Here is a 23,551-nt window from a genome sequence, read left to right on the forward strand (position 1 = left end):
GAGAGCATGATGCACAAGAAAGCAGAGAATCTGACATTCCAGCTGGGTTTTTTTCCTGTCACTAAATATGTGACTATTTCTAAATTTCTTAGTCACTGTATCATGACAGTACCTTCTCTGGTTGAAGGCAAGATCCTAGGGCTTAGATCAAAGTGTCTCTCAGGCTTCCTCACATCTCTAGGACCCAGGCTTTCCATAAAAGGGCAGTGGGTACTCTACCTGAACACAAATTCCAGAGATACACATTTGCCATGTTTTCTTAGGAAAATAATCACTTATGATTCATTATCTCCTGGCACAATTCTACCTATGAAGTATTTTGAGAAGTACCAGATACCTAGATGTCTTGGAAACAATTTAAATGTTACTATGAATTCACATAACACTTGCTGTGTGTGTTCAGGATTTTTATTTACTTGGATTTATTGTGGGGAGAAATTAAAACGATACAAATCTGGAGGGGGGCCTTGAGGTAATCATATCATAGTTGTAATGCTGTTAGTGAAGCGGATTGTCATAGTGAAAGGTGTAGAGCAGAATCTATAGAATTGCTGAACATCTATTGTAAATGTGATTAAGCTTCTTCACACAATCTCTTAAATAAACTAATAAAGACATGTTAATTCATATACTTAACTGCAGTATTTTCATATAACAAATACCTCATGATATAGAAGTAAAGAACGTAAAATAATGAGATTTTTTTTTATGTATGCCAGGTGATTTACCTATGTAAACAGTCTTTAAAAAAATAAAGAGGAAAAACAATTTTCTGCTTTCAATACTATTGTGAGTTATGGGAGTGAATTTATTTTATGTTTTTTTTCCTAAAGTGGTAGACTACCAAATTGATAATAGTTTGTCATTATCTGTTATATAATTCAACTCCACATGAGAAACTGAGTGAACACATTGGACTTTGACTGAATATTTAAGATCCTGATATCAGGCGTTCTGCATAGGCCCATACTTGTCTGTGTGGGTAGTCTGACTGCTTGTGTGCTATTGATCTTTGCAGAGCATTCAGGGAGCTGACATCAATGCACGCAGGAACCTAATACTTTTAACCCTTTCCTAAACACATTCTTCAACATGGAAAATATTTTCAAATAAGTAAATGGGTCAAAAAGAATTGTAAAGTACTTATATTTTTCATGTAAAAATATGTGCACACAGGCAATTCAGATGCAAAAGAATTTTTGTTTAAATTGTCTAGTTAATTGCCTTAATTCTCTGCTTTGAACATATAAATATTACTTAGGGTAGAAGCAGCAGATCATATAAATCAATTAATCAATATTGATTAATTCTTCCCCTTCAGCTTTATCTTAAACTAAGGTTAGGTTTATGCTTCTCCATAAGAAGTAAAGATTCAGATGTCTAGGGATGGTCTACAATGTTGTTCTGGCAATGTGTAATGGGGAAGTGTGTGTGAATGTTGAGTTTGGGAGGGAAAATGTATTAACAGACATTTGTAAGGAGTTATCCAATATCAGAAGAACATTTTACAAATAGTTTTTAAAGGTAAGCTAAAGTTTAACCTGTCCATTAACAGAAAATTATTTTAGAATTTGTGGGGATAATGGATACTGGAGCTAGTCAATGACAAGATCAGTGTGAACAGCTGAATTTCTTACTTGAGAGAAGAACAGAAGTGAGGGAGAGATACCCTTATGGAAACATGGCATTGTGTGCAAGAATGAAGTATGCATATTTTCTACATTTTTACCTAAGCCACAACTATGGATAAAGAAGGAAAAAAATCAATTTTTTAAATAGATTTACAGAAGTTTTCATTGACGAAAACAAATATTTCTTTCATAGTAACTTCTTTTTTGTCAGGAGCATAAAAAGCACTTTGGTGATATTTTTTGTTTTCAAAGAGAAACTTTGCTATTTTGCTGAAAAAATTATATAGTGTTCTGTGAAAACTGCCTTACAGCAAGGAGTTTTAGAAAAGATGGGAAGGAAAAGCCATGTGAGATGTTTTCATTTTAGAAGTAACCTCTGTTTCATTGATTCCAACAGACACCACAGAAAAAGAAATAAGAAATGTTTTTTTTCCCTCATAAGACGAATATATCACTCCCCAAATTCTTACAAAACCAACTGAGGCAAATTAGGGGTTTCAAAGCTAGTCACCTTATAAGTTGTTCAGAAAAAAATTTGCATTTAAATTGCTCTGTGCAGCTACCGTGAGATTTTCCCCTGGAATGTTTATGGCTCTTTTTTTTTCATTAATACTTAAAAAATACAATTTCATAACCAGTGTATTACTACATCTAGTTGTGTTAAAAAAAGGGAACTTCATTTCATAAAGTAGAAACATTCAAAGTGGTTTTGGGCAACCAATCACTCAGTCAAAATACTAGAATTCTTCATATTGAACACTTAATAGTAAAGTTAATCTGAAACCATATCAACTCTACATTTCTATTATAAAAACTCGATCATTAATAGTTCTATCAGAGAGAATAACTTGTGCTCCTACACATTTTATCTAGAGAAGTGAAGATATACAGAACTTCTTGGAACTTTCCCCCAAAATAGTTTATATATAAAAATACAGCAGATTTTTTTTAACAGATAAATCTTAACTATTTTTTTCAAATAACTTGCCTTTACATATTCAGAAATGTAGATTTAAGAAAAATACTAAATGTGCAAAGTGCTCTTTTATATGTACATTAAAAAAATACAATGTAATAATAGCTTTAAACATGTCAAAGAATCATAGGAGGGAGAGTCTTCAATGTCAGAAAATCTGGTCTGATTAGAGCTTTTGCTTGTAGAATTGTAAACAAACTTTTTAAAATGCTGAGAGTTTTCTCAGTTCTTTCCAACCAAGACACTCTCAAATACATCAAGTCCTGCTTTGAAGTAAACCTGAGCTGAATTAATGCTGTTCAACACATCTGACAGGGCTTCTTGAAGAGTCTCATTTGATGTAAGTGACTTGCAGTGTTCCCAAGCCTCCATGAGTATGGAAAACTGGCTTGTCTTCTCATCAGTGTGGTACAGGATGTTTCTGAAAGGAAAAAAGGAATATGTAAATGTTTTATGCACAATGCCACTTTCATATCAAACACCGTAATGAATACTACCAGAAGCAGTGTTGTTTGCAATATATGAAGACATTATAAAGGTAATATTGCTATTTTTTGATACTTAATGAATTAAGAGATTGAGACATTGACCATTAGTAGTTTCCCATTTTGATGACATTAGAGGAGATAATCAGACATGGGCCTCCTGATGGAAGTATGGTACATTATGAAATAGCATAAACAATTTTGCTAAAAAAAAATGATGTGTATCTGATGAAGCTTCCAAATTTAATTGCTAATAATTCAAAGGACAGAATTATGCTAAATCATAGCACAGTATGTTCTAGAAAACCACAGACTGCAACAATATCTAGACAACCAATAACTCAGTTTGTTCAACTACTAAATTTCATTTAAAAAGTAGAGAAAGGAGGAACCTGTAGACCAGAGTTTCTCAACCATGTCCTACTAACACTTTGGGCCAGATGGGTCTTTACTGTGGTGACTCTCCCATGCACTGTGGGATGATAAGCAGTATCCCTGGACTACATGGGCTAGCTATTAATAGCATCCTTCTTTTTGTATCAAGAAATGAAAATGTGTGCAAACATTGCCAAAATATTCCTAATAGGGCAAAAGTAACCCCAATTAAGAACTAGTGTTCTAGACTAAAAGAAACATGTCAACCAGTCACAAAATAAAGATTTTGTTAGATTTTATGCAAACAAATACATTAATATGGGAAGTACAAAATTGAATGTTGATTATTGATTGATATAAAGCAATTATTAATATTTTAGATATCATGGTATCATTAGCATGTCTTCTAAAATTGCTGTTGTCTTACAATAGTATGTAAAGTAATATTTGCAAATAAATGTTATGATTTCTGAGATTTACTTTAAAAATACTTGGAGGGAAAATATAGAGTGGAGTTATAAACAGTATATATAAAATAATATGAACCATTAGGTAATAATTGTCAAAAGTGGGAAATGAAATTTATTATACTATTCCCTCTTCTTTCTTACATGTTTGACATCTAGAATGACATTGTCTTAGTGTGTAATATGATGGTTTCCTGATACTTAGTCAAATGATTGAGAAAGATGAATTTAGGTACACAATAGCATATTCCTATAATCCCAGCAGCTCAGGAGGCTGAAGTAGAAGGATCAAAACCAGCCTCAGCAAATTTGTGGCAAATATATTTCCAGAGCTTAAAAGTAAATAGATATTTTCAAAAGTTGTATCAAATACTTCTATTCCTTGAGGACATATTGCTCAGCTTGCTCACAAACAAAAATATTATAATCATTATTATCAAAACTCTTCATTAAATGAACTGTAACACTGCAGTTAGTACATTATGAAGAACCTACTTAATGTTTCTTAGGCTATTACAGTGATTTTCTCCACTATTTAAAAACCGATATAAAGTACATTCATATTTATACAGTCTATGCCTATTAAATTTTAGATATTAATATTCAGTCAAATGATAAGATGATATTAATAAAACATGCTCATAAAGGTTACAGGATTGATCCCTTGATGACAATTCATTCAATCATGAATAGTCTCTAATATATTTATGTAAAATTTTAGTCCTAACTACTGCAAAATATCTAGAAGAGAGATAATATGGAAGAATAAAAATACATCCTACAATGAATGTCCAGGTATAAAGAACAAAAAATACAATGATTATAATTACTTTTTAAATACCCACATTTGCTCTTCCTAACTAGGAAGCTACATAGTAACATGCTTTTATAATGACTGTAAACATTCCATGTGAATAAAAATGAATCTTTTTTGCTTTGTGAAATTCTACAAGGAGCTAACCACATTTTCCATATGCTACGTGAATCGAGTAGTAAAGTTATAGCAAGCTATTATACAGATAAACACTCATATCCATTTCTACCAAAATTGGATACAAATCAGAATAAAACTACAGATACTGAGATTCTAGTTGAGTACAAGACACTAAAATGTTTTCATCTCAATTTATGAGAAAAATCTTCATTTGTGTAGATGCCGATGTAACTTAAGTTAGTTTATCATTATTATAATAACAAAAGCTCATTTTCCACCTTGAAAGACTGCATTACCTGAAAAACAAATTATGGATAACAAAAATTTAAAAAATCTTTAAATTTTCATTAGATGGATCATTTCTCCTACTGATTTGCAGAAGTAGCTCATCTTTTCCAATTTCTTTGTGTGTGTGTATGTGTGTGTGTGTGTGTGTGTGTGTGTGTGTGTACTAAAAACCATATAGCTTCCTGCTTACATAAAATAAAATTCTGCATTTTCATTCCTTTCTGAAAGGTAGCATTATGTTATTTTATTTTTAATATTTGAATTAAGCCTAAAACAAAACCCAGGTAATGCTTAAATTCCATCACATATATTCTTTCATATTTCTTAGTTCTGAGATCTTTCTTATATACTCAACCATTAAACTTACATATTCCAGGATAATCTCTGAGTACCAAAACTATGACTGTACCATTTTTAATATGCAAATGCTTCTTTTCTTTTAAATATTTTAGTTAAATCAATGCTTCTGATGGTAACCTCTAAATCTTCTAAACATCTTTGTATTACCACGTGATGCCACCAAAATTGAACTTTAGTCCAACAAAGTGCAGAGATTTCAACAGCATATCTGTATCAGGCTGCTTAAATGTTTCTTCTTTCTAATTATGGATCAATATTATTCCAATTAGGTCAGACCCGGAATGGATCCATAGTCTGTCAAAAGTCACAGGTCTGGAAGGAAAACTGAGTGGAAGTGAAAAAAAAATACATTTGAAGAGTTTCTATGTCAATAATCTGTATTTTACAACCACAAAAATGTATACCACTTAGTGAACCATTCATGCTCTTAGATACATCTGCTTCAGTACATTTCAGAAAGTTTCTCTACATAAAGAATGGACTGTATTAGCATGGCTCTAAATCAATAAATCAGAATCCTATTTGCATACACACAACATGCATCTCAGCATGGCATGTAGAGACATCAGACCTAATTAAAATATTATTTAATTGAAATCATTTTAGTAGCTATCATGTTTAAAATAACATTAATTCCACCCTCATGCCTATCTCCCCTCATCTGTAACAATTTGGATCTTATAAATGTAATTCATACAGTCATCCTGACCCACACACAACACAAAGAGACTACTAAAAGGAAAGTGTAATACATTATTGATGACACTAATGAAATTACAACACACATCACTCATTTTAATGGGTCTGTTTCAATGACACATCATGGTGACCAGGAAAGAGCAGTGCCAAACTCAGAAACCTAATTAATAACTTCCGGCAGCATTGGTGAGGGAGATGAAGTGTCTTTACTCAACTGACAAATCTTTCCCATTCAACTAATGCAAAAGAAAACTGGAAAAAAAATGAATTTTGAAATAAAGGCATTTAAAATCTTCATGAGTCATTACCCTGTGTGTGAATTAGCAATTAATTATGGAAATGATAACTCTCTTTCAAATATTCCTTTGTATATTCATCAATGGCACAGGATGCCACTCATTGTAAACCTGAATTAACATTCCTTATACCTCATGTTGAGAAACTCTTAATGAAATCACACTAAATAATAAGTCATGTATTGCAAAGCTGATTGTGTATACATGCTGAATGCAAAGAGAAAGGGCTAGCTCTAGTTCTCATAATTGTTTCTAATTATTTTAGGGATTGTACTAACTGTACTCCATAGTTAACAGTGGACTATTATATTTATATCAATATTCGAAAAAAATTATTTGACTTGGATGAAAATTCACTAAACACATGTCTACCCTATTTAAAGTGCAAACAAATATCCTTTCAGTTAAATTTGAATTTTGTCTCTCCTAGTCAAAGCAGAAGGAAAATTAAGACCATGGTTGATATTGTCAAGTCTTAAACTTATGCTCCAGACATCTGAGACAGAAAGACATGCATGGTAGATGGTTTGAAAAAATGGACTGGGGATCTAGCTCAGTGGTAGAGTGTGTGCTTAGCATGCATGAGATCTGGGCTCAATCTCCAGCACCAATAAATAAACAAACAAACAAATAAATAAATTTTAAAAATGGCTACAATGAGTCCTCTTTCTGTTATTAGACTCCATTAAAACTTGACTTTGCATCTCATTCCATCAAGGTAAAGAATTTATTTGAATGCTTGAAACTGGTTTGGCCTTAATATTTGCTTTGAGAAATAAGAGTGTGGCATACTTACTATGCGAAAGCCTCAATAGATCCTACATGCTGCCGTTCTGTCTCTTCCCCAAGCTATTGTGAAATTCATACTGGGTTACCTGCTGGAAGAACAGGTACCACACGGAATACCGAAGACCTGAACAGCGAGGCCTTCCTTTTCCAGTTAAAAATCAGATGAGTTGGTGCTCATCTTGTTAAGACAACCAGTGCTCACTGATTACAGACACAAACACAGCTAGGACAGAACCTCTCCATCCCAGACCAAGAACCACACAACTGACTTCAGCCTAAATGGTCAAGCTAAAGAAATATGGACAAAATAAACAATTATCATTTCAAGCCACTAAATTTTGGAATGATTTTCAAAAGATAGGTGATATAATTTGGTAGTGCTTCTTTTCCGGAAGAGAAAGGTTTATGTTGATATAAGAATGAGTTCTCTGTTATCTTTTAACACATTGACAGGGTACAAGGTGTAGTAGGATTATACAAGTCTTCAAATGACCAACTAAATTCAGAGAACAATGAGAAAATCATGTCAAACAGTCCTCATGAGGTACACATTACAAAGTTTATTTGTGTTGATTCATTCAGTTTTAAAGTTGTTTACAGAGTGCCAAGTGGGATTTTTTTTTTCGTTAAACACACACAAAGTCAACCAACATTATGAACTGAATATTTGTGTTCCTTCAAATTTATATATTAAAATCTTATCCCCACAATGTGATAGTACCAGGAAATGAGGGCTTTGGAAAGTAAATAGGTTTAGATGAGGTCATGAGGGTGAAACCTCCAGCAAAAGACTATTGCCATTATGAGAAGAAAAAGCAAGAACACAGCTTCTTGTCTCCACTATGTGAGAATACTGCAAGAAGGCAATGGTCTGCAACCCAGGAAGTGGAGTCCTCTCCAGAACCCAACCATGATGGTACCTTGATCATAGACTTCCCAGGCTCTCTACTGTCAGAAGGACATGTGTATTGTTGAAGTCATCCATTTTATGCTATTTTGTCTTAGGAAGTCTGAGTTAAGAAAATTATATAAATATAAAGTATAGATCATTTTGCTGTGGTATAGCCCAAGAAATGGACAAAAATTATCCTATTTGTTTCCACTCTTATTCTGCTATATTTTATATTTAATATCAAAGATAAACAACAATTTTTCTATTTAGTTATTGTCAAGACATCTCAGTCCACATAACTACATTGTTTTTCAAGAGAAGTTTCCTGAATAAGAGGTTATCTTTTAGGATATTTCAGAAAGACTCTCCTTCCATGCGATAGAGTACATGATGGCTGGCCAACAAGAAAAATTATATTTTTACACTTAGAAACCTTCTGATAATTCCAAAGGGGAAACAGAAATTATATGAAGATTATCATAATTCTTAGAACCTTCCAGAATTTTAAGAAGATGGTAGTACTGTTTACTACTTATTTCATGCTCACATAATTGGTTTCTTATTTTAATTGGTCTCTTATTTTTATTTTTTTTCACTGCTATTACTTACTTTCCCACCACTAACGAATGTATGACCTGAAGCTTAATATTTAGATAACTTTCTTTTAACTTATTTGGAACCCATTATCTCTTAGTATTTCAACTTTCATTCCATAGAAAAGACCTTTACGCTTCAAAGACAATTTCACTTGAATACCCTAAAGGTCTTTTGACAAATAATAAAGATGCATTTCCTTTACACTTACACCCCAAATATTTGCATTTGCCCTTTCTCCATTATTCTTTTAGCTACTTTGATTAACTCTGGTAAACAGTAATGCCCAGGTCAAAAAAAGAAGGGCAATTCAGGTTTTTCTTTCATTTATATTTGATTCCAATGAGAAGGATATGATGGATTTGTTTTGGAAAGTTCACTCTAAAGGAAAAAGTTCATAATTTAGCTATATCTATTTAAATAAAGTGAGTAACAGAGTCAATATTGATCTTTTTTGCTTATTCTACTTAACAGCATTTTTTAACATCCTAGATGAGGAAGTCACTGCGTTACGTGCTCAGGGAAACAAAAGACAACTTTATTGTCTGTGTTGGAAACAAAGGACATAAACAAAAAGTTAAAATATTATTTAAGCATATTATATAAATAATTATAAACATTATTTTCCATATAATTATAATTTTATATAGTTATTATTATAGATATAAAGTTATTTTTCATATTATTATCCATATGTTTAAAATATTATGTGGAATATTATTTAATTTTATGTCTTACAATTTCCCCTTATTCTATGCATGTTAAACTATTAGAAAATTTTGCTTCAATATAAGTATTCTATCTTATAGCCTTTGCCATAATGCAGTAAAAAGTCTGTAACTATTTCTCATAGTAGAGATTCTTTGCCTTTTGGTTTAGAAAACTACAGAGATAGTTCTTGATAATATCAATTTAACTTGGGTGATCTGATTCCAATTGCCATAATATGGATTTCAGAAATAGGCATATGACCAAGTTTGGGAAATTAAATTAGAAGGGAAACTTTCTACAGGATTGTAAGAGTGGTAATTCCTTCAATTTCTGAGAAAAGTAATAAAAGCTAATCCTTTTTCTCCTTTTCAATAGCATGGTTAACAGAATCAGAAACTGTAAATGCCACGATTTTTTCCCCCCAATGGAAAACCAGTCTCTAGATGAAGCTGATACAGTATCCTGTAGGGTATTTAACATCCTAGATGAGTAAGTCACTGTGTTACATGCTCAGAGAAACAAAAGACAACTGTAAAGCTGAGAAATAAAAGTAAATTAAATCTTACTGATATGATTGATATGTGTAACCAAACTAACCTAAAATCTTCCCTTCCTTTCGATTTTCAATTTGAGGAGTATTATGGTTTAGGTATGAGGTATCCCCCAACAGCTCATGTGTGAGACAATGCTGGAACATTCAGAGGTGAATGATTGGGCTTTAAGCTAATCCACTGATAGGGATTAACTGGGTAGGAACTGTAGGCTGGGTAGGGTGTGGCTGGAGAAGGTGGCTCACTGGGTGCATATTTTGTCTCTGGTGAGAAAACTTTCTTTCTTTGTTTCCTGAGCTGCCTTCCTCTGTCATATTCTTCCACCTTGATGTTCTGCCTTATCTTGTGCCCTGAACAGTGTGGTTCTCCATCTATGGACTGAGATCTCTGAATCCATGAGCCCCAAATAAACTTTTCCTTCTTTAAAATTGTTCTTTGCAGGTCTTTTGGTCACAGGGGTGAAAAAGCTGATTAAAACAGTAGGTAAAGTTATGTTACTCTTCAAGCCAATTTCAACCAGTTTTATGTTACTTTCAATCAAATGTATCCATATATACAATATTTATTGATTTGCTAGGTGATTATTAGAACATGTGCATATTTATTTAATAGCTGTAGATGTGATTTTATTTTGAACTAAATAATTTGGAAAATTCATTTACTTGACATTTAAATATGACTGTTTTGGGATAAAAATGGCATGGTTTCTTTTCTATAACAAACATATTATTCAAGATAAACACTTCAAAATCAACAGAATATTGTAATGTTTGCTTAATCTTAGCTGGAAGGAAAAATAAATATGAAGTATAGTGATTGACCTATTGAAGCTATGAATATTGATCTCAAAGTTTGAAAGTACTTAATGGACAAATGTTTTAATATTAAATTACTCAGAGACTAGAAATATTGCATTTCATATTTTAAGAAATTGTTACAGATGCTGAAGTACCAAATATTCACTTTGAAAATGTGATAAGAAATAATATTTTAAATGAACTCTCTGGCATTGTTCCTTCACAATTTGCTCAAAATTTATTGATACATTACTATCTGTAACTCTTAGCATAAGGAAATAAAAAGGCTTTGGTTTTAATCTGTAAACAAATGAAGCATAAACAATTTACTATGTATTTTTTTTAAAAAAAGCTAAAATCATCTGATTTAATAGTACTATTAATTTTCTCAAAATACATGTACTAAGGCTGGGGTTGTGGCTCAGTGGCAGAGCACTTTCCTTGCACACCTGAGGCTCTGGGTTCAATTCTCAGCACCACATAAAAATAAATAAACGCAATAAAGATATTGTGTCCATGTGTAATTGAAAAAATATTTTTAAAAAAGTACTAGATAGGCAAACTTCTATTGATTATGTTAAAGTTAAAAAAAATACAAATTGTGAGTAGATAGTAGAAATAGTTTTATGCTTTGGGAATTCTAAAAGGAGATTCCTTCATTCATTTTAGCCAAGAATGTCAGAGGGCTAAAGAGGGCTCTTGAGTCTCTGACACAAAGTAGGAGCGCATCTAGTTATACCATCCAGAAAAAAAAAATAATGTCTTATTTAAGAATAAATAAATGTATGTACATGTATACTATACATTTAGTTTCATAAATCATTTAATGGTTACAGATGTGATGGAAGATATTAAAAACCCGACAGTAATCAAAGGAAGCCGAATATTCGAAAGCACTGACAAAATCTTCTACAGGAATAGTCAGTTTAAAGCATTGATACCAGAGACCCCATCATTGCATGGGGAACACTCCACCATGGAAATACTGCTGTTTGTCAGCATTTGATCAACCCCAGCCAGTCTTGATCCCATCTTCAATGAATAATTTGGAATAGTTCTACCTCTTTGTTTCACTTCTTTCAGATTTGAAGTCCTTGGAGGTTCTCATGCAATTAGCTGAGCTAAGGTCACATGCCTGTACTGTAGATCAGGTATAAAATATGTCTTGTCACTAAATTCTAGGTCTCCCCTCATATGGGAAAGAGGCTCTGATATCAAACACTCAAAAATAATCTAAAAAACAGCAACCCAGACAATATTCACTGCACTGGTTGCTGGGAAAGAAAAGTGAATTTCAAGAGGATTTTTTAAAAGAATTATTCTCTATACTGATGTTGTATTGGACAGTGTTTTTCCTCCTCAAATTAGTTGATAAGTACTCTGTAATATTCCAGCAGAGGCTATTAAATTAAATGTGAATAAGAATAACCTGACATACATTTGAGTCAGATAGGATATATGTCAAGGTCATTGTATTTTCATGTGTAACTAATTAAACAAACAAACAAATAAATAAATTTTTAAAAATAATTTAAAAAGAAAAAAGAATAACCTGAGGGCTGGGATTGTGGCTCAGCAGTACAGCACTCTCCTAGCACCTGCAAGGCCCTGCGTTCGATCCTCAGCACCACATAAAAATAAATAAATAAAATAAAGATATTGTGTCCAAATACAATTAAAAAATAAATATTAAAAAAAGAATAACCTGAGAAATTTTAAACTGCTTAAAAGATTCTGATGCAATGGATCTGAGATACCTTCCATGAATTTGTATATTTTTTCCTTCTCCCTGACTTACCCATATTAAGCAATACGTACATATACTCCACAGTCCCTCCAGTGAGTTTTTCATTTAGCAACTGGTCTTATTTTGTTCTCAAACTAGTTTCCTCCAGGGACTTACGTAATTATATACAAAATTACATGATTTAATTAACACTGTATAAATAGTTACATATTAAGTGTGAAGGAAATAGTTATTTCTGTGAAAATGAACCCGAATGTTTTGGGAAACTTCACAAAGATTAATTGATACAAAGTATTGGTGCATTACATGTGGAGAGGTAATTGAAAAGATTATCAGGGAAGGGAGGAGTAGAGTGATGCATAAAAAAAATCTGCATTTAGACTGTTTTGCAAGTAAACTGCAAAAAATGGGGATATTGAAACTGGAAATTTTAGATGATGTCTCACTTGTGCAGTTTAAAGAAGAGAGAAAAATCTAAAATTACAATTGTCAGAAAAATACTTTAAAAATGTGCTTCATCCCTTATCAAAAGAGTGGTGACACATACTTCAGTTAAAACAAATTGGTTTCTCAAACATTTGAACATCTACTAGTTCTGCTTGTTTCAGATTCAAGGACGTTCACCCTCCGGGCAGTTGGACAGCCAATGCTTTACTCTTAAAAACAAAACAGCCATAATCTTGAATTCCAGTCTTTATGGACTAGCAGTGATGGCTTGAAGTTTTCGATGAACAGTGGATATGGGCTGTTGAGGGGCTCATTACTTAGACTTATATTCACAGACCTGACTTCATTTAAGATTGCTTAGCCCATTTCCTTTGTAATTATGCCAAGGAAAAGGATAAGGATATATAAATCACATTATTAAGGTGAAGGGAGAAAGTCATAATCATTTGGTTTTGCTGATTAAGGTTAAGTCAAACCCAGTAATTTCTTCTAAATGTTATTCAAAATTCTTTGCTGGTTATAAAATCAGAATCAATTTTTTTTTGGGGGGGGCAGGGATTGAATTTAGTGGCACTCAATCACTAAGCCACATCCTCAGCCCTATTTTGTATTTTATTTAGAGACAGAGTCTCATTGAGTTGCTTAGTGCCTTGATTTTGCTGAGGCTGACTTTGAACTTGCAATTCTCCTGTCTCAGCACCCTGAGCTGCTGGGATTACAGGCTTGTGCCACTGTGACTGGCTTTTTGAATTAATTAATTGCTAACTTTCCCCTTTAGTAAGAAACCAGATACTGTGGTCACTGTTTATTTAAAAATTAATCCTATCTTTTCTTAATCGATTAAATTATACCTAAATAAATTGATTAAAATTTATGTGTATTTTAGTTAATAACTATATATTATGAGTGGGTAGTTAGCTCTTTTGCAGAATGTAGATGTTAATGTCTGAAATACAGACTAGTTTTTGAAGCCATTAGTTTTCTCCAGTTGACTGTGTTCTGGTAATCTATGTCCATCCCGTTTCTCTCTTGAAGCCTTATACTGACTGACTCTGTGCAAAAAATAGTACTTGGATCTCTTATCCAGACCCTTTGGAACTGTGGCCCTGAGTTGAGAGGGAGAAAACTAATGGGTTCTTTGCACTAAACATCTTGAAACAAGTCACCTTGACATTTTATTCTATGCTTAGTGAATGTTCTGGCAGACATAATAACCCAATATCCCCCAAACACTTTCACTCATTGAATTCTGTGCCATACAAAAGCCAAGACCTCTAATAGTAAAGTGTGTTCTATGTCGAAATTATATAAATGTCAGGTAGTCAGTGAAATGATTTTTGAATTTCATAAAATACAATAAGATGATTAAGTCTCATGATGTTTCGATTATAAAATTTTTATTTTTTTAACACTTAGAAAAGATGAATTCAGGATGGCCTACATTTTGCTAGAAAAAGAAGAAAGTGGTTACAATGGTATTATTCTCATCATACCTATGAAAATTTAGGAAGACTTTTAAAAGATATTTCATTGAATCTCTCTACCTAGCTCTATACAGCCAGGTAAACTTTGCTTTGCCTTTTGTAATAGAATTTGAAAATTGTTTTTCACTTTCTGAATGGAAATGAGGTACAATGATAATGATCATTAGTGCTACTATTGAACAGCTGTGAATAAATAGAGACTTGGAGGATAAGCCATACAAGCTTTTCCCCCCTGTGGTTTTATTAGCATATAAAGTATCAACTCAGAGAAACACTTCATATCTGATAGCATTTTGGAACCATTTCTTCCTTATTCTTGCTATTTCAGTATTTATCATCTGTATATACATTTTGAGGTATATACATTTTGTATATATATGTATTTTATGTGTGTAAATACATATATATGTTTATATATGTGATACATATATGTATGGATAAGAATAGATATATATGTACATAATCAAAATATATGTGTGTATATGTACAGTAATTCTTTCCTATGATGAAATATGAAAAAAAATCTAAATTCTGTGCCTCCATCCCCAAATCATATAACTGAACAGAAAGCTGTTTATTATACTGTAAAATGCTATGTTTAGTCTCATAAAAATCAAGAATAAAAGACATTCCAAACTCTCTCTCTCTCTCTCTCTCTCTCTCTTTATATATATATACACATATATATATCACACTGTGTTTTAAGAGGTAAAGTGCTGGTTGTATTGTTTCATGGGCACCAATGTAAATATGTGGAGGTAGAAAGCCATGGATTTCTTACAGGCTGTAGAATATTTCCACAGCAGCCTGTCTTGGTATTTACTCTCAAATCATCATACTCTTCTTTCCATTCCAAGAACCATCTTCAAATCTTAATATTCATTACATATGCTTTATCAAAATAGGACATTATTTATGGAAGTGCTATTTATACCAGTAATCAATTCATTCGATTGCATAGTGTGAGGTTCACCAATATACCTAATTTTTATGATTTATGCTGTAACGGACTCATTTATTCCCTATTGAGGAAGAACAATTTAAAGAAGGAACATATTTGAAAATAATATATACTACATCTAAAACATAATAATTGAGGGAAGTTTAAGAGGGGAATACTAAGTGGTCCGTATCAAAATTATGTCCATCTGGGTCTAAAATCAAGGAGTCCAAACATGGCATTATAACACATATCACTTTGTCTATAATTATTTTTAGCTGAACACACTTGAAAAGCAGCAAATACATGAAGGGTTCTCTCTTCATTATTTTTCTTCCTGAATGCCTGAGATAGAACAAAGATGCACTCCTTGGACAGTGGGAGGGGGGAGACATTTTGTCATGAGCAATGAGAAGTAGAGGCCAAGGGAAATGTACAAATTGTGTCCAGGTGAGCCATTTCTTTCTACAGTTCATTGTCCTAGCCCAGTTCCCTTTGTCTTACCACAGTTTCATAAATACTCACTTTTCTTGGTGTAGTATAGGAATTTGGCTCTCAATTTGAGTCTTCAATTTCATTTTATGGCTCCAAGGTACTTAAAAAAATCATCAAACAAATTGTGGTATGCCTTCTTCTATTAATCTCTCAAATGTTAATTTTCAGGGCCAGCCAGAAATGATAAGAGGGTAGAGGTTCTATTTTACCTCTCTATGCCCACAACACAAGCCACCAGACCCATCACCACCATGTTCTGGCCTGATGATCTAGAATATTGTGAAGCTATTTACCTTCTCTGAAACCCTTTCTCTTCATTTGTAAAATGGGAAACACCAGTTCCTACAATGTTTATAATATATCATTTATTTGTTATTCTAAATATACGTATTTCTAATAAATGAGTTATTACATGTGAAATGCTTTGCGCAGTACCTGGTAGGGTCAACAACAAAATGCTCTATCTTCTGTTGTTATTTGAAATTTCTGTTTTGTTTTCTGGGATAACACACATACTAACCCCCTTAACTTTCAGCTGACTTTACTCTTAGTTTCATAGAACTCTTGAGATCATTAGATGACTTCTCTTGCCCAGAAAAATGTGGATCAAAAGCAACAGTTAGAGAACAAGGGAAAGGGCACTTCCATGGATTTTACAAGACACATATGCCCTGCAAGTGTCTGTGCAAATAAAACCACCTGTCCCTTTGTACTTCAACATGCCGTTAACTACTAGATCACATACCTGTTTGCTTTTCCTGTAACTCTACTTCCCTAGTAGAGTTTTCTGAGATACATTTGTAGATTGATAGGGAAGGTCTTTTTTTGTAATTTTTTAAATGATCGTAGCAAATTAGCGAATGCGATTTCTGTGACTTGGAATCCAACTTCTAAATCAGAGATACTAATGGGAAAAGAAGTTCCTCATGGTCTGAATGAACACAGCACACGTTTGATGTAGTTAAGAAAGGAGTCCTGCTACTAGTACTTTGCAACAAACTCAGGCAAAGTTTATTAATCTTTCCTCAGTACCACCATGGTACAGAGCTGGATGAATCTACTATAGTATTAATCACAGACCATTGTGACTCTTTTATTGATACTTATCTTTCTTCAGGCAGAACTGCTCAAGAATGAAGAGAGTTTCTTGTTCATTGTTTATCTTCTCAGGTTTCTATCAAGTACACACCAAATAAATTTGATTATATAAAGTATTTATGGTGATAGTAGTAATTGCTAAGATTCCTTGAGCATTTAATGTATGCTTGACAACATTCTAAGCATTTTGTGTACTTTAACTCATATAATTCTCAAAACAATTTAATGTAAGCAGCCTTATTTTTATAGCTTTTTTTTTTTTTTTTTGTACTGGGATTGAACCCAGGGCTACAGCTCCACACCTTTTTAATTTTATTTTGAGACTGGGGCCTGATAAATTGTGAGGCTGGTCTTAAACTTGCTATCCTTCTACCTCAGCCTCCAAAATTGCTGAGATTACAGGCATATACCTGGCCTCTTATAGCATTTGTGGGGGATTACCAGGGACTGAACTCAGGGGCACCTAAACACTGAGTCACATCCCCAGCCCTATTTTGTATTTTATTTAGAGACAGGGTCTCACTGAGTTGCTTAGTGCCTCACCATTTTTGAGGCTGGCTTTGAACTTGCGTCAGCCTCTTGAGCTTCTGGGATTACAGGTATGCACCACTGTGCCCAGTTTATAGCATTTTTTTTGTATAGAAAGAAACTAGACATGGAGAGATTAGTCTGCCTAACATCCACAGGCCTGAGGAGCAGAATTGAGATTTATAAAAGCATACAGTGGAAAGGGTATTAATCCCAATATCTTATGGGTTTTTATACTTATGCTAAAACAATAGTCCAACAAATATGAAACTTGAAATTCATGGCTCACACACAGAAAAGGCTTCCAGCAGAAACAACAAAATAAACCTTTTCCAATCTTCCAGAGTATAGCATGTCCCAAACCTACAATAATTCATAGCTTCATCAATAAGAAAACTGCTTATAAATGTTCTTCCTTTCTTCATGACAATGGTTTCCTTTCAAACATCATGTTAGATGGGCAGAGATACTTGCTTCAGGGTGTTTTCTAACAAAAGCAGCAGTTTATCACAGACATTAAACCTTGTCCACCCACTCTGAACACTTAAAATCTATGTCTCTTTTAACACACCAATAGAGGGTTGAACTAGCAGAAACTTTTCGAGCATAATAAAGACATTGTTCTAAAAGAAAGTAGGAACATAAAAAAGAATATGACCTTCAAGTATGTGCTTTATAACCTCTGACTCTATTCACTTCTTATTGAATCTATCTTTGTGAAATCCCTGCCTCTTTTGATAGTTAAAAAAATAGGAAACCTCATTAATTGGGATTTTATCATTGTGAAATTCTTAGTCCATTTTCTGATGCTAAAACAGAATATCACAGACTGGGTAATTTATAAAGAAAATCCTCTCTCACAATTCTGAGACTGAGAAATCCAAGATTGAAGGGCGCCCTCTGGTGAAGGCCTTCCTGCTGCATCTTAACATGTCCAAAGAAAAAAAGCAAGAAAGCAAGTGAGGGCAAAAGGCTGGGAGGAAGAGAGCATAGGGGTAAAAGAGCTCACATGCACAGCAAGACCACTCTAACTAACCACCCAGTCCTTTGATAAAGGCATTAATCCTTTCACAGGGGCAGATTTGCATGACCTAATCACTCTTTAAGATCCCATCTGCCAATACCATCACAGTGGAAACTAAATTCAGCATGGGTTTTGAAGGAGACATTCGAACCACAGTATTGACTTTGTTAAAAAAAATAGTAATAATAATAATCATAAAATATTGAACTATTTATTTTAAGCAAAATTGGCTATGAGTCCAAACTTCTGGATGTTAACTTTGGGAAAAAGTACTTCTTAATTTAAAGAGAGTCTAACAAGTAACTTGAAAGAAAAACTTCTAAGATAAAAGTGAGCAACTGAAAACAGAATGGGGAAACTGAGGCAACCCGAGTTGGGTACACTCCACCAAGGATGAAAATGGAGGGCTTCCAAAAGAGAGTTGAAAACCGAGTGGTAGTCTTCAATGATATGGAGATAATAACAGCAGTACAATGCTACATGAGGAAGGGGAGCCAACGCTACAGGCTTAAAAAATAAGTGGGTGAATTGGACATAACTTTTCTACACATGTTTGTGAATACATGACCAATGTAACTTCACATCATGTACAACCACAAAAATGGGACCCTAATTAGAATAAGTTATACTCCATGTATGTATAATATGTCAAAATACACTCTATTGCCATGTATATATATAAAAAAGAACAAATTAAAAAAGAGAAGAGAGAAGCCATAGAAAAATATATATGTGTATAAAAGAATATGTATATATATGTGTGTGTGTGTGTGTGTGTGTATATATATAATATATATATTAAAGTTATATATATATATATGTATATTAAAACTTTAATCCTACTTTAAAATGCAGGATTAAAGTAACCAGGTAAAGTAAACCAGGCTTTGGGAAAGTAGGTCAATGAATAAAGAAGGGTATGGTAGTGTAAAAGAGTTGGGGAAAATGATTTATTTTCACATAGGCCTTAGGAATACGTTTTCAAAGCAAAAGGTAGAAATCACTGCAGCAACCAAAACTGATAATCAATGTGTAGAAATAGAGGTGGGAGGATTTTGGAAAATTGGTAGAGTAAGGTCAGGAGTGAAAGGGTTAAAGAACGGACATGACCAAGTTAGTGTTGAAAAGGTCATATTTTTATCTTAGTCAGAAGAAAAAAAGAGGGTAAAAATAGCAAAAAAATAATTCATAATTAATAAAAAGAAAGTTACTAAGCTAATTTGGTTAAAATATTTTCATCTCAATTTTAACATTTGCTCACTAGTGTTCACTGATAGCCACGGTGTGTAATATCCTGCACAAGCATTGCTACAAAACTTCTAGCCCACAGGGCCTCCCACAATGCTTACATATTGTAATTTTTCAGCTGACCCTGTGTCATCAAAATAAGCAACCACTATGGAAAGCAGTACGGAGATTCCTCAGAACACTTGGAATGGGACCATCATTTCACCCAGCTATCCCACTCCTTGGTTTATATCCCAAAGACTTAAAGTCAGCATACTACAGTGATACATCCACATCAATGGTTATAGCAGCCCAATTAACAATAGCTAAACTGTGAAACCAATTTACGTACCCTTCAATTGATGAATGGATAAAGAAAATGTGGTATTTATACACAATGTAATATTACTCAGTCTTGAAAAAGAATGAAATTATGACATTTGTAGGTAAATGGATGGAGCTGGAGAATATCATGCTAAGTGAAATAAGCCAACCCCCCAAACCAAAGGTTGGATGTTTTCTCTGATAAGCGGATGCTAATCCATAATGGGGTGGGATGGGGGAGAATGAAGGGTCTTTGGATTGTGCAGAGGGGAGTAAGGGGAGTGGAGCAGGTGTGGAGATGGGAAGGAGACTGGAATGAGAGATTACTGTCCTATAAACCTGTATGATTGCACTTCCAGTGTGACTCTGCACCATGTTCAGGTAGAGGAAGGAGAAGTTGTACTCCATTTGTGTACAATATGTCAAAATGCATTCTACTGTCATGTATAACTAATTAGAATAAATTAAAAGTAAAAAAATGTAAAGAAGAAATGTCAAGTACTTTTATTATATTTGTTTATCTCCGTATTATCATTTGAACATGGATCAATAAAAAATTATTAGCAATATTTTTCATTTATCTTTTTTCATAGTAAGTCTACCATAATTCATTGTGCATTTTATATTTTTAACATCATAACTTAGACTAACTACATTTCAAACTTTTTAATAGATTTATGTTGCTAGTGACTACCATATTAAAAAACATAGATTTATAGATTTCAGTCACATAATTATAAGCAGTTGTTGCATTAAACAGCTAATTGAGGTCCTTAAAAACTTGATTCATGATATTTTCCTATGAACAATCCTATGAATCAAAATATATACTTTGTTTGTACCGTTAGGTCTACATAGACATCTGATAATGGAATAGTAAGAAGCCAGGAATTTAAAATAGCATTGCTTTTTAAAATATTCTCCTTAAATTTATTTTTAAATAAGTAAAAACTGAAATCTGAAATAATTGTTTCTTAACATTCATGTAAATAAAGCATTTTTACAGGCAGAATGTTGCCTCTATGTAGTTTTGCTTATGACACTACTGAAAACAAGCATAGCCTAAATTTTATGGTTTAACATTATAGTAGGGAAAAAAAAGCAAATAAATATCTTACTATCTTATTAAAGAACTTGAAGATTCTCTCCCAAGGTTAAGGCCTTGCATCACATAATTCAAGAAAGATTAAGGATAACCAATCATGTTATGAAAACCTGAAATAATAGTGTACATTGACAGATTTTTAATTGTAATAGCAAAAAGTGTAACACTAAATGTACCATACATCATCAATGAGTAGAAATTTAGGGTTCAGTTTGCTGCCTTGACCTTCAAGCTCCAACTATGTTTCAATCATCAAGAGTCCATAAAAACTATAATTTACAATCTTTGGAAAGAGACTATGTGGACACAATAAACCACATATTTTATATGGGATAAGAAAGGAAAATGTAGTTGGCCTCATATGCTCAATTTCAAACTACTCAAAAAATTCACTTGCATTTACACACTGATCTTCAATGTGTGGCAAAATCCTAATGTTTATCTTCAGCTCAGTTATTTATGATCTCATAATGTGGGTTCATTTTCTAAATCTTAGATATTGTCCTAGAGATCGAAAGAGTTGAGGTCTCAAAGGTCTCTCCGCAAAGTTTCTGCTGATTATAACGCCAACATGAATACTCCAGAACCTCATGAAAGTTAAAACTGCTCTCTCCTGTGCCAGAAAGGGCGAGCCGAGATAGGAATGAGTTTATGTATGCAGGGTAACGTTCCTCCTTACACTGAGGTCATGCTCTGGAACACACCAATCAAACGGAAATAAGCTAAAAGAGCACTTTCAAAGGCAAATGACTTTGCACAGAGCTCAACAGACTGTTCATTAACAGAGGTAGAATATCACCGAATAACTGCAGCAATCACCAGCAGTTAGAGGTAATCAATAAAACCCAGGGAAGAAGAAATAATGACAAAACATCAAACTGTTCACTTCTATTTCCAGTTTTTGACAGCAGCCTATTCATAGTTATTAGGCATAGGGGCAAGGGACTCAATGCTCTTTGAAGGCTTTATCACATTCTAAGAGAACATATAACTTTGATGATCTCAATCAACAGTGAAAAATGTTAAGTGTTACCAAATTTATTGTGAGAAACATAAAACCTGATACTATTTAGGAAGACTTTGTTGGGAAGTACCCTTCAATTTGTTCATTCCCATCTTTGGAAGACCAGGTCAACTAGTTTATAAGATCTTGCTTAAGACTTACCAACATGATATCTGCTTGGATCCTACCCCAATTAAAGAAAACAAAACAAGAAACTTCTCTTATCTCTATTTCTCTGTAACTCTGTTTTTTTTTTTCATCTTATTTGGCAGTTGAATGCCCAAAATTATTTTCTGTTTATCTATTTGATATTCCATTTTGAAAAAAAAAACTGGCTATGAATCTGCTTTCAGAAAACGTCTATTCTTTGTTTTTTCAAGACTATTTAATTTCATAGTTAAGAAAAAGAGGACGAGATGAACAATGAGAAATGGGGTAGATTCTTCAAAAAATACATGTAACATTTGGTGACATACAATATACTTTCTTTCCTCCAAAACTTTTGTATCAAGCAAGGCTATATTTTATTGGATCTTAAATGATATTGTGTAAAATTACGATGAGTTAGTCTATCTTCAAAACTCCCTGGTGTAGCATATGTGAGCTTTGATTAGAAAGTGAACCTACTATGATTAGTAATAAAAATAAAAATTGGAGACTCTTTAACTGGCAAAATTAAGAGCTACTCCTTCCAAAAATATTTGGCCACATTTCCTCCCATTTCACATTATTGCACCAAGAGCCGATTACTATTTGCATGTAATTACTTCTGGATGAGAAAGAGAAGGCAAGGTGAATTTTTTTGTCGACGTTAGAATTAGCCAAATATAACCAGACAGATATGGACAGAATTTCTTTCCAAGAATATTCATCCACTTAACGAACTTAACAAGAGTTTTCTTATCTTGTCAATCATATTATTTGAGCAGAAATCAGCAGAATCTCTTTTAGACTCATTCCATTTACCTCATAGTGATTAAAATTCACTACTCACGAGAAAGATGTTATTTTTTTTTTAATTTCTCCTCTCATCTTCACTCTTAGATCTTATCCATCACAAAGTTTTGTAGGTTCTATATCCAAAATATTACAAATTCAACTGCTTTTTTTCTATTCCCATTTCCACCAACATGATCTCTGTGATGGCTAATTTTAAGCCTCAGTTTAGCTAAGCTATGTAACACAGTCATTTGGTCAAGCACTAGTCTATATATTGCTAGGCTCATATTTGGTACATACTATTAACATTTACAATCAATCAGTTAACTTTAAATAAAGGAGATT

At 33.1% G+C, this 23,551-nt stretch overlaps 1 protein-coding gene across 1 annotated transcript in view; it reads right to left on the minus strand.

Annotated features, from left to right (window-relative positions):
• Nucleotides 1-392: 392 nt before the first annotated feature.
• The window catches only part of LOC144372460 (inactive N-acetylated-alpha-linked acidic dipeptidase-like protein 2), a gene marked incomplete at its 5' end in the record, with an annotated part of 48,087 nt that continues 24,928 nt past the window's right edge, over nt 393-23,551 (minus strand). The window contains one exon of the mRNA XM_078035825.1: nt 393-3,028. Within this exon, the coding sequence (XP_077891951.1) occupies nt 2,830-3,028 (199 nt within the window). The remainder of the gene's footprint in view (nt 3,029-23,551) is intronic.

This window comes from Ictidomys tridecemlineatus, unplaced genomic scaffold (genome assembly GCF_052094955.1).
Source record: "Ictidomys tridecemlineatus isolate mIctTri1 unplaced genomic scaffold, mIctTri1.hap1 Scaffold_1066, whole genome shotgun sequence".
Classification (NCBI taxonomy): Eukaryota; Metazoa; Chordata; class Mammalia; order Rodentia; family Sciuridae; genus Ictidomys; species Ictidomys tridecemlineatus.